Below are 12,461 nucleotides of genomic sequence, written 5' to 3' on the forward strand. Positions count from 1 at the left end.
CCAGTGATCTGAAAAGCAACTGTAATTGTATATTACACCCTAAGGTCTTACCTGCCTGGTATAACTGTGTGTTATCCTGAAGGTAGTTATAGGTTTTTACTGTTCCATGAATTTGTTTTCCTCTATTCAGAAAAGTATCCTGGTAACAGGGTTGGTTTACTAAGTGATTCCTTAACTGAGTGTCACTGCATGACTGACGGGGTCTACTACCCTTGATTTACTGTAAAGTAATCTAAAAGTAACTGATGGTTTTACTCCCCATGAATAGGTGTGTCCTATCCTAAATATGTTTTGATAAGGTCTGAATTCCCTAGAAATACTGTTTGTTTTCTGAACAGGGTCTATGCTTTGGTCTGTGTACTTTAATGCATTCGGTTGTGTTTTTAATATTGTGTTTATATATAATGTGATGGTACTTATTTACCAAAGATTAATCTTGATCTACTTGTATTTAAATACACCATCTATTTTAACAATAGATAGGGTTTCAGTGTTTCTTCGGACCATATATATGCTACATTTCTTTGTACCAAGCTACAGCTCTATCTCTCCCTCCTAAAATAAGCCTGGCTGTTCTGTCTACGCTACCATATACTCAGGTGGTACAGCCTTATACTAAGAGTGGAGTTTTGTACTGTCTCAGTTTTATGGTTTTACGAAGCCCTTAGTTGGACTCCAGAAAAACTGTCCTAACACACAGCACTTATCCCTCTCCCTTTCATCCTAAACTTAGCACTTCCTCCACATGTTCTTCCATCCTCATCCCTGGTTCATGCTTCTGCTTCCCCTGCTTCATCTGGTCTTATAACCACATCATCTCACCCAGTGTTAAGAGCACTGGTCCTCAGTTCTGTTAATCAATGTTAAAAATGTTGTAAGCATTTTTGTTCCAAAAATGCATTGCTTTTCCTGTAATTTCCATAAATATTAGGAATGACAGTACAACTGAAACACATCCACTTGGAATGATACTTGTGATATCACAGAATTGTTTTCCGAATATATGTATATACTAGTTGCGTTATTCATGTTCTATCCATCACCACAGCAGATGTTCTGTAATTTGTGTATTCACTTAAACCCCATTGGACCATGTAAATATTTTACATATGATGGTGAGTAATAGAAATAAGCTTGACCCAATTTAATTACACCAATATATCTTTATATTGATAAGCATCTAATTTCTTTTTTTAAACTAAATTAATGAAATTAGAATGACATTACTAATCCTGATCCTGTATGTAGTCATGTGTTGTGCTCTATGCTACAAAAGAAAACAACTCAGTGCTATTTATTCTAATTATTGGGCTTACAAGCTAATATCTGCTTGTTAATTTTGACTCAAAGTGAATATGTACTTCTTACAAATGAAACCTATTTGCACTCAACAGCGTCCTTTCAGAATCCTTCCAATTGTCAGTTTATTTTGACATTGACTGTTTACTTGATATATTTCAATGCAGACCTCTCTCCTACAAAAAGCAGCATATTAAATGCTTCACTGCATATCTTTACCATTCCCTCTAGCATTACAAGATGTTGTCAGAAATGTCTTAATATCTGTTTTCGATTTTATGTTCTTAGCAGTGTTTTTGAACTGTAATTGTGATTTATTTATTTATTTAGCATCAAGTTTTGATGATGTGATATCTACCTCTGAAAATCTATCGCATCCCACTGCAAATAGACCGAAGATGGCTGGAAAGAGGTTGCCGGGCCGATTCAATGGAAGTCATTCAGTGAGTACTCTTTTGGTATTTATCAGAGGTTTGGAACTGTTACTTGGCACAGGACGTTTGCTAACAGTTGAAAAACAGCATTTTACAGTTTTTATGAACAAGATCATAGGTTTGTTTTGATCAGTGTGAAATATGCCTCTTGAGTTTTGTGCTGTATCAACATAACATTGTTTTCAGCCAATGGGGGGAGGCACTAGGTGTTGACAGCCTTCTTAGAATGTTGCAAATAGGCCAATCAGGATTTTGAAATTCCAGGCAATTCTCTCCCCCGCCCTCCGGGGGACATCCATCAGCAGCATTCTTTCCATCATCGCTCCCCTGGCATACCTTTCTTTCTCCATTCACCTCCACGTTCCCCCTTCTCTCATCACAGGACCCCCACGGGCACTTTTTTGACCTAACCCCTTCCTGTGGCATGCTATATGCTATGCTGGCATGTAACACTACTTTGTGTGCCAGCAGTCCCCCAATCCGCCTCCTTAATGCTTTGTGCTCTGTCACTGACAACACTGCCCCATCAGCAGCTGTACTTTTTTGGGGCATTTAACTCTGGCAAACATCCTCCCCTTTGCCACAGTGGGTGTGTATAGTCTTATCACCACCATGTGCGAGGGTAGGTGGAGTTTAAGGAGACTGCAGCGCCATTCATTCAGTGCCTCTGGTCTCTGCGTCCCTTAACTCTTTGCTCTGGTGGTTGTTGGTGACCCGGGCATGTTATCTGCATTGCTGCCCCGTCTAAGTTCCAAATACTTATTTATCGGATCACACCAGAGTTACTGCACTATGCTAAAGTCAATGATGCCTAACGAGGATTAGGAACCATGACTTCTTAAAGCTTCTACAACCAGGTTGTAATGCGATTACAATATGGCCAAAGTCACAAAAATAGGTTACAAAAGAAATTATTGGAAAAAGTGTTTGGAAACATTTTTTGAAGCAAACTCCTGTCTGCGATGTAGGTTTGGAACATATTGAATTGATATTTTATTTCTATCGCGCTCGTACACAAATGTTTCAGAGTGCGACAAGGCAAGGGAGGGGAACAAAACAAACAACGATCTTACTATGCCCAATGACATTGAGAACGCGCAAGTGCATGGGAGAGGGAGAGGGGGAAAGTGCATGGAAGGGGGGGAGAAGTGGAAAGTGCGGAGCAAAGTAGAAACAGATAAATAATCAATAAATGATAAAGGCAACAAACAGTGGTAGTGCAGCCAGCAAGTGGCAAGTTCTGGGTTTAAGGCAGCAGACAGGGTAGGTCTGATAAGTGCAGGAAGAAAATTGGGGGGGCTATACGGGTACAGATACAGATCCCAGTGCAACGGGTGGCCCGGAGGCAGTGCAGGAGGGTGGCAGGGTGAGCAGGTACCTGGTCCTGGAGGACAGAGGGTGGCCAGGTGCACAGTGCCGAGAGTACAGATCAGCAGAGGCGAGGGGGGGGACAAAGGCAGAAGCAAAGAGGAAGGTCTTGAGGTGCTTCCGGAACCGGAGATCGTTCTCCTCTACTTTCAGAGTGGCTAGGAGGCTGTTCCAAAGAGCGAGGCCCCACCCGAAGACAGTGATCTACCCCCAGCTAATTTCTTTGAAAAATGACTGACCCTGAGGGAGTTGTAGAGGAGCAAAGAGGGGAGGTATTTGCGGAGGGATAGCTGAAGATATTTTGGACCCAGACCCCAGAAAGCCTTGTGGACAATGCAGAGGGTTTTGAATTGAATCCTTGCATCCATTGGGAGCCAATGGAGAGATTTCAGATCTGGAGAGATACGATCCCAGGGCTTCAGGCCAAAGACAAGTCTGGCGGTCCTGTTCTGGATTAGTTACAGAGGGCGGCGAGTAGAGGCAGGTAGATTTAGAAAGAGGCTGTTAGAATAGTCAAACCTAGAGAGAACCAGAGCTTGGGAGACAGTGAGCTTCTGGGGCAAGTAGAGGAAAGGCAGAGTACCTCTGAGGATGTGCAGTAGGAAGTTTAACTTTTTAGAGACATCAGAGATGTGGGCGGAGAAGGAAAGTGCGGAGTCAAAGATGACCCTGAGGTTCTTAGCCTCGCAGGTGGGAGTAGGAGGAGGCCAAGGGAAGCCGGCCAGAGAGTGAGGGGAAAGGATGGTGAAGGTGTGCCGATGAGGAGGATCTCAGTCTTGCTGGCATTCAGACACGATTGTTGCGGCACACCAATCTTGAATGGCAGTTAGGCAATCCGAGATGAGGGAAGGAGAGGAGGTGGCCGAAGGCAGCCTGAAAAAATTAGTTGTCATCAGCGTAGCACTGGAAATTTGAGCAGAAAATGGCAATGCAGTGGGCGATAATTACCAGGTATTGTTTGAAAAGCCAGGGCAAGAGGTTAGACCCCTGGGGTACACCACAGGTAGAGAGGAAGATAGATGATAGGAAAGACCCAAGTTGGACCTGGGAGGGTCGATCAGAGAGGAAAGAGGTCAGCCAGAGCCTGATCGTTATCACAGAGACGGTTGAGCAGGATGGTATGGTTGACCATGTCGAAGGCAAAAGAGAGATCGGCTTGGATGAGGACAGAGGGAGTGTTAGAGTCAAGGTTGGAGAGCAGATCTTCACGGATGTTCAGGAGACCATTTTCCGTGCTTCTGGCAGCTCTGGAGCCAGACTGGTGATCATGGAGACAGCCAACAGAATCGGAATGAAGGTTAAGCTGAGAGATGGCCTGCTTTCCCAGAAAGGGAGTAATGGAAATTGGGTGATAGTTAGCCAGACAAGAAGGATCAGCTGTGGGTTTCTTGAGTAGAGGATGCACAAGGCAGTGCTTCAGAGGGGAGGGGAAGGATCCTGAGGCAAAGGAGAGGTTGCAAAAATCGGCAAGGGCCGGAGCGTGGGTATCAATGTGGTCCTTGATGGTTTTAGAGGTACAGGGATGAGCCTGTTTTGACTAGGCTTTCATAGATAGGACTTGTCTAGCGATCTCATCAGGGGAGAAAAGAATAAAGGACAAGAAAGAGGGGGTGGCTGAAGGAGGGTCAGCATGCACAGACAGAGGGTAGAGGAGCTGGAGGGGAGGATGGACAGGATGTCCTGGGTTTTTGAGATAAAGTGAGAGGCAAGGGCATTGCAAAGAGCCTGGGAGGCAACAGGAGGGGTAGAGACTGCAGCAGGGTTGGCCAGTTCCTTGCAGATTTTAACTCGGCCGAGTTGTTAAATGCCGCAGAGACACGAGCTTGAATGTGGACTCTCTTCCTGGTGAGGACAGAGAGAGTCAGTATTGCCTTTGTAGCAGGCGACAGGCCAGTCTGTCACAGGATGAACAAGAAGCCCTCCATTTCCTCTCAGCCGCCCTACGCTTACGTTTAAGTGTAGCTAGGTCAGAGTCATACCAGGAATTGCACTTGGCTTTGCACTTCAAACGGATCCTCATGACAGGGGCAAGAGCATCAAAATTATCAGAAATAGAAGAGTAGAGCAGAGACAGGGCTGTGTCAGGACATGTCTGCCAGAGGTGGAGGGTGGGGGAGAGAAGGTGTCGGCGAAAGCCTCAATATCACACGCTTCATGGGCTGGATGTCCGAGAAGATAGGTGGCAATGTTGAGGTAGGCTTGGGGGGATGAGAGAGAGATGAGAGGAGAGGATGAATGATCACTCCAGGAGAGAGGAGTGGTCAGAGGGATGGAGAGGGGGAGATCAGAGGAGATCAAGACATTGAGTGTGTGCCCTGCAGAGTGAGTCGGGCCAGAGGGCAGTATGGACAGGGAGTCTCGGAGATCACGTAATACTAATGAGGAGGAACAAGGAGAGTCTAAATGGATATTGAGGTCACTGAGGAGGAGGAATTGAGTGGTAGAGACCAGGAGGGAGGAGGAGAGGTCCGCCCACTCAGAGAGAAATTAGTTGATTTTACCATGAGGCCGGTAGAAGGTAGCCACAGTAAGAGAACGGGTTGGAGAGAAAGACAGCCTACAGATAAGGCATTCAAAAGAGGAGTAGGCCTGAGTGTGAATGATTTGGGCGTGAATCCACTCAGGAAAGATCAGGTCCACCCCAACCCCCCCACCACCGGACCGGGAGGATCTGGGTGTGGAGAGGATCTTGTACCCATCAGGGAGGAGTGTCAAAGCTTGTGACAGAGCTGGCCATGAACCATGTCTCAGTAAGACCAAGGACATCGAGGTCTAGTTCTTCAAGGAGGTGGCAGATGTCAGAGGAGTGTTTTCCAGCAGAGCGAGAGTTGAGAGTGGCAAGATGAAGGTTGCCAGCCTTAAAGACCTTCTGGGGAGGGGTACAGATCAGAGGTACGCCCTGCGGAGCAGAAGGAGCCCTAGGAGGGGCAGAGGAGGAGAGAGAGAGGGCAAGGTAGCCAAGGGGAGAGAAGGTGGGACAGCAGGAGATGAGAGGAAATTGAGGCGAGGGAAGCGCCTATCAGAGGAGGAGATTGGCCTGAGGGCCTTAGACCATGGACCATGACCGTGCCATTAAGGTAGTTATTAAGGATGCCCTTAGCGGAGTCGAAGGGGCCATAAGGGCTTCCCAGCGGGTGCCACCATTAATGGGAGAGGAGGAGACAGGACAGAGCACAGAGATCATATGAAGAGTTAATAGATCTGCTGAAGGAATGACAAAGCGGGTATCGGTAAGGGTCTGGCATGAGGAAGCGTTGGAATAGGTGGAAGCGATAGGGAGACCATGGTTAGAGGCCAAGATATCCTTTTTGAACTTCTTCCTGCCAGACTTGGTGAGAAGGGAAGGATAGTCAGTGGAGAAACAGTTGCAAAAGATAGGAGAAACAGAAAGTGCCATGGGAGTGGAAGCAAGGAAAGGAGGGAGAAGCTAGGGGGTCAGGGGGCGGGGATAAGGCATGTAGGTGTGGTACAAAGGAGAAGTGGTGAGGTCACTGGCCCTGCAAGTTACAGAGAAGGAACAGTATACAAGCAAAGTATAGAAAGGTTTAGCAATAGGCAGCAAGATTTGACTTTTTTGCAAAAACCACAAACCGCAAGATTTTACTTTTTTGGAAAACAGAAAGATTTTATAAAGGAGTCAGCTTACTTTCTTTGCAATGCAAGGAAACCAAGCGTCCCCTTTTAAGATGATTAAGTAGCCAACTGCCTGACAAGTGTCCATCCCCACATGTTCCTGGTACCTCTACGAAGAAAATGTCTGTCCCAGCAACAGAGGTTTTCCAAATGATGATATATATACACCACATAACTCAGCACACACAAGAACAGGCTAAAGTTACCTACAAGTGCCTACCCAATCATAAGTAACAACTGACACCTTCATAACATGATAGAGTTTAGCATTCTGCAATAAAATAGTTACTGCCATGTCGCAGCAAGCTCAAACCTGCTTTATCCTTTTAGGAACTTGAAACTTGTTTCTCCGGTAGCTGCTACATTGCAACTCCCCAGGCATTGAAGAATGCATATTTTCTTTTATGTTTCTCTTCTTAAGCCTGCTCACTCTGCTCAACAGTCCATTAGCTTCTCTGACATTACTCTTACCTATTATTTTTCTCCCAATGTTTGGTTCTTGATTATCACATGCAAGGGAGCAAGCTTAAATTCCTACATCACTGGAAAGGTCTAGCCAACAAAGGAACACTCTTGGAAACCTGTCCCTCTTGTTTTGTTCCATCGACTCTGGTAGGGTTAAGCCCACTTTCTTTGCACATGACTTCTATCAACATAGTCATGGCCCACCTTTGCCTGCTCAAAAACCTCGAGAGACTTTAGGAAATTTGTATCAGGACCACTTTAAACAGCCCTCTCTAACTCTTAACAATACCACACATTTGTTTACAGGGTCCCTTGCTTCTGAAGCACCTTGTTGCTTCAGCCCAGTCATATGTCTGATTATCTATTAAATTACAACATACTCATCTCAATAATTATCAAGTTATTTTCATTTTGTAAAAAAACATCTCAATAAAATACATTGTTTATCATCTTTTAAATTGAATTCAAAAAATTCTTTTTGCTGGGCAATTTTGTCCCATAAACAAGCTGTTACCTAGTAGAATGATTCTTAGATGCTACATTTTTATATAGAACACATTTTCATTGACAATCTATTGTTGACGCCTATCTTCATTGAGAGGAGAACACAATATTCCCAACTTCTTCCAATCATCCGTACACTTGTCACTCATTCATTTAATCATGCAACAACCACAACACACCCAACATGTTTCTTTCCTTGTTTAACACAAATCACTAGGAAATTTATCAGGGGTATATACTGTAACAGCTTGCTATGCTATGCATATGCATTCTGGTCTGCTTGCACTTTTTGATGAGTGATCTTATGTTCAACTCTCTTCTGTATTTCGTCTGGGCCAGAACACCAAAAGGATATCTATGGGAAGCAAGTATACAGAAATGGTTTTATTAATAAACCATCCTGATTGTAGTTTTATTACTCCAAACAAAAAGGTGTATTAATCACCACAGAAGAGGACAAATCATTAAGACCTTCTTCCTTGCATTTGTCGTTAGCATGCCTCACTTATACTTGGGAAACAGGTTTCACATTTAAACGTTTTCAAATAATTTGTCTATTTATATCAGCCTTCTCTTCAAACCATTGTCAATTACCTCTCTAAAATCCCCACCTTGAGAGTTGGGATTATGTTAGAAGCATCATTAGTAGCATCACATGCTTTACCTTCTTGATCCTACATATGTGTTATGAGTCTTCTCCAGCCTTATTATGGTGCGTACATCCCTAGGTTAGATTGGTGTCGGTAGCGTTGAGACACTCTTCGTACTCATGCGCACCCTATATAAGAAGATTTCTTCCGTTTTATTCAACACCTTTGCCTGCAGCCTTTTACAAAACCTGGCTCTCAGCCCACGTCCTCCACCTCATTATGTGTTTTCAGCTCAGGACTTCTCCCTTAGCTCTGTCTACAACGTGTCCTGCCTTGAGTCAAGCTCATCTCGTTGTATGCTAGTTACTGCCTTTTTTTCCCAATGCGCTCCTCGTCAGTGTGTTTTCTGCAGGACTATTCACCTTTCGTAAGCTTGGGGTCTTTGAGAAGCCTAAACACACAGGTGGGTAGGAGGACTGGGCGAAGGCAGTTATTAATTATCCCTAGTCTCACTCTCACTTCCCAGCCCAAGGCCTCTTTGCCTCCAGCTTGAGGTCAGACTTCCGTTCCTATCCTGCCCAGACAGAAAGTGATGGGATACGTTGCAGCTGACACCTGTTCCTGTGCGGATTTGCTCAGTGAGTCAGCCTGACAGTAACTTTGCTCACAACTATATCTGTTAGACACTTGTTGGACTAATATTACCATCACTAGATTTATTGCCACCTATCTTCGATTCCTTGTTGCATCAATAGATTTGATGTTCCTCAGCTAGACTTAAGTGTTGCTACACTAGTCTTATGGGACTGTGGTAACATTTTTGATAGAGCACTAGATTAAGCTTCTACCCATCTACTTTGTCTGCATTACTTGATTTGTTGTTTCACTGGTACTTGAAATGTTGGATCACTAGACTCATTTCCTCTTAGTCTTGATTCAAAATATAGGTTTGTTGCATTATACCAGCGACATTTGTTGCACCTCTAGATTTACTGTATCATTGTTAAACATGCATTGCTATAGCCTTATAGACCAAGGGAGGGATCATTATCACACGATAATTACCTGCCACCAGGTTATGGCACAAAGATTGGGGAAGGGTTATTATCCCAAGTGATAATGACCCCTCCCAAGGCCTAGAAGTCTTATTAGCACATGGTGGTAGTTGCAATGCACGTTTTAGGGTTTCGTTGGTAAAGGTTACTTGAAGAGTGAGTAAAGTGAATAGACAAACTCAGTAAATTAAATATAGTTCTATTTTGCAGTACTTAAAAACAACATGGTTGTCTTCAAATTAAGCATTTTAATTGCAACTTGGGTGAACTGGAACAGGTTTAACATGAGCTAGTATTAGGTGGCATGTAAAAGTAAACAGTTTATTTATAAGGAGGTGAAATCATTTTACAATGTTTTAGTTTTCTCTTTCATTGTTTAAATAGCATCTTGCAGCAAAAATAGGTCCTTGCAGAGAGGAAGTGTCTTTTAAAAAAAAATAGCTTGCTTCCCAGACTGCTTCTAACGACAATGTTCACAATACAGTCACCACCAATAGTTATTGACTGCTCTATAAACGTTCTCTTTGGCTTAGAGGAGGTCAATAACTATCTCCACGTGCTAATAGATATTGTACCACTGCTAGTTGATTTGTTAGATTCACTATACGTATGTAGCAGCCAACCACTGCTAGTAATTTTGTATCACTGTTTATTTCACAATCCCGTTTCTTCTAGAACCTGCTGCCCCTCTAGATTTATTGCACCTCAACAGGATTGTTTGGCACCACCAAATGTATTGTACCACTGTTAGGATTTATTTCTACATCCCTAAACATTTGTAGTTTGTTAATCATTTCAATTGCTTCATCACTAGATGTATTGGCCTGCACACTCTCTTTCTCCAAAATCCTGCTGCATCACCAGATATGTGTACCTCAACGAGATTAAATGTGGCTTACTGAACTGTTGGATGTATTGCTACTTCACTGGATTTTTTTTGTAACACTGAAATACATTGTTGCATCACTAGTATTATACCACTGTTAGATTTAGTGCACCACTCTTAGATTAACATTCTGCATCACTAGATTTGTTTGCACCTCAGCTAAAATAATGGTTTCACAGCTTGATTGATTGCACTTCTGTAACATTGATTCCACAGAATATGATTAAGCATTGCATCACCAGATCAATTGCTAACTATTGGTCACTGCCCAACTTCGATCTACAATTTGTGATTTTAAGAACAGCGTGATTCCTGAAAGGCCCTTAACACTTCTAACTGCCTTCATGGCATGATGTCAGACAACCTTCTTTCATCAAAGGGTATCAACGCTATGCATAAACGTCTCATTCCCTCAGAACAATCTCATGCTAAGAATTCATGCAGATCACACCTTTCATCACTAAAGAGTACCCTACCGCCACTCCTCACTGGACTCTGCATAACCAACCTGCCCGCTCCCCCCACCCCCTCCCCTATAAAACTCTATGCCTGTTAGATGGTGAATGCAACAACCAGGCGAACAATGGCTTGCTTGCCCCCAAGAAACAATCAAAACTATTCATGAATGTCAGAAGTCTCCACCACGCCCAATCTTTTGCTAAACAGTTTTCCTGACATCTGTGATCTCCTTTGCAAAGACGACTTTCCTACAAAAGGGGTTTGGAAAATATCCATTCTATGTCAATATCCATTCTATGCCACCTGTGTTGCCGATTGGGCTATCAGCTTGAAATAGTAGTCCCTGAAGACCGACTCGCTGGACCAGTCGGCAGTCTTCATAATTTGCTCTAGACAGATGCCTACGTAAAAAGCCATAGAAGCCATCGGACCACTGGTTGAATGGGCATCTAACACATTCGTGCCTACTGCGGGGTTACTATAAAATCCACAGAACCGACCTTGCTAAAGTAGGCGAGGAAACAGATCAATGCCGACTCCGCAAGACGACAAGCAATTTCCCACTCTCCTCAAAGGTGCTGTAACTCCCATGAATGCTAGGGATTTGAACTACATACAGTTTAGAGGGGTCAGAAAAGCCAGAGATGATATCACTCTGGAGTCACATTTTGTCCAGCGAGATAAGTGAACTACTACACCATCTGGTGAACAAACTTTGCCTGACGGGTCCAGTTCTCAATCTGTCACACAGACTGCAAGACAAAAGAAACTAGATGCAGCAAGGTGGACCGAGAGCCATCCTCGACAGTTTCTTTGTCATAGGCGATCAGTGAGGTTCTCAACCTCAAGCCTTTGAGGAATCTGCAGACTAGCATGTGTTGACCTGCTAGCTCATGCCCTGCGGAAATAGCTGACCTGTAAGTATTAACTGTTCAGTAGACTTTCCGGCTAATTGGCCAGTTCTGCCAGAAAATTCAGAACACACTCCAAAGATGCTAAACTCAGATCAATCTCTCTATCCATGCACCACTTCTGAAACACCAAGCAGGCAACTCTATAGTACTGTGTGGTGCATGGTGCACAGGACTCCTTAATGTGTTCTTTAGCCTTTCCCTAAAGGCCTGGGCACAGCCAACGCACCCTGAAATTCTCCATGCTACTAGGCTCAGGGACCCTTTTTCCATCAGCGGGTGACTCGTCCCTCGAATATATGTCATGAGATGATCGCTCGGGGGAAGACTGATTGGAAAGTTGAAAATTCCAGAGCTACTGGAAACCACACTCTCCACAATCTCCAGAGTGGAGTGATCAGCACTAGCTTCGTGCTCTCCTACTAGACTATTGCCAGGTTCTCGCCGTGCAAACAAAAGTGGGAAACTCGTGGTGGACTCAGAAAAGTGTAATCGATTGTGCGCCGGGATCTGGCCTCCAGCTGAAGTATATCGGCAGTTGTGTATTAAGCCAAGATGCAAACAAATCTTTGTGCAGAGGACCCCATTTGTTGACCAACTCTGGCCAGAGTTCTGAATCGAGTTTACAGTCCTCCAGATATCTGGACTTCCAATATGCCACTAAGTTCAAGAGACATGGAATATATTCTGCTGTGACAATGCGGTTCCTCTCGAGACAATAATGCCAGAAATGTTTGGCAATTTCTTCGAACAGCCCAGTTGTCGTACCGCCCAGTGGGTTTATGTACCGTATGGCTGAGCCATCCATCTTCAGCTGAATGCAACATCTAACTTTGTCGCACACTAGGGCCTGTATG

General features: G+C 44.0%; 1 protein-coding gene across 4 annotated transcripts in view; it reads left to right on the forward strand.

Moving 5' to 3' along the window:
* The window catches only part of CD2AP (CD2 associated protein), a 1,227,366-nt gene that overhangs the window by 992,412 nt on the left and 222,493 nt on the right, over positions 1-12,461 (forward strand). For all 4 annotated transcript variants that reach the window (XM_069605837.1, XM_069605839.1, XM_069605840.1 and 1 more), the window contains one exon: positions 1,630-1,742. In XM_069605837.1, the coding sequence (XP_069461938.1) occupies positions 1,630-1,742 (113 nt within the window). The remainder of the gene's footprint in view (positions 1-1,629; positions 1,743-12,461) is intronic.

This window comes from Ambystoma mexicanum, chromosome 4p (genome assembly GCF_040938575.1).
Source record: "Ambystoma mexicanum isolate Mex_15411 chromosome 4p, UKY_AmexF1_1, whole genome shotgun sequence".
NCBI lineage: Eukaryota > Metazoa > Chordata > Amphibia > Caudata > Ambystomatidae > Ambystoma > Ambystoma mexicanum.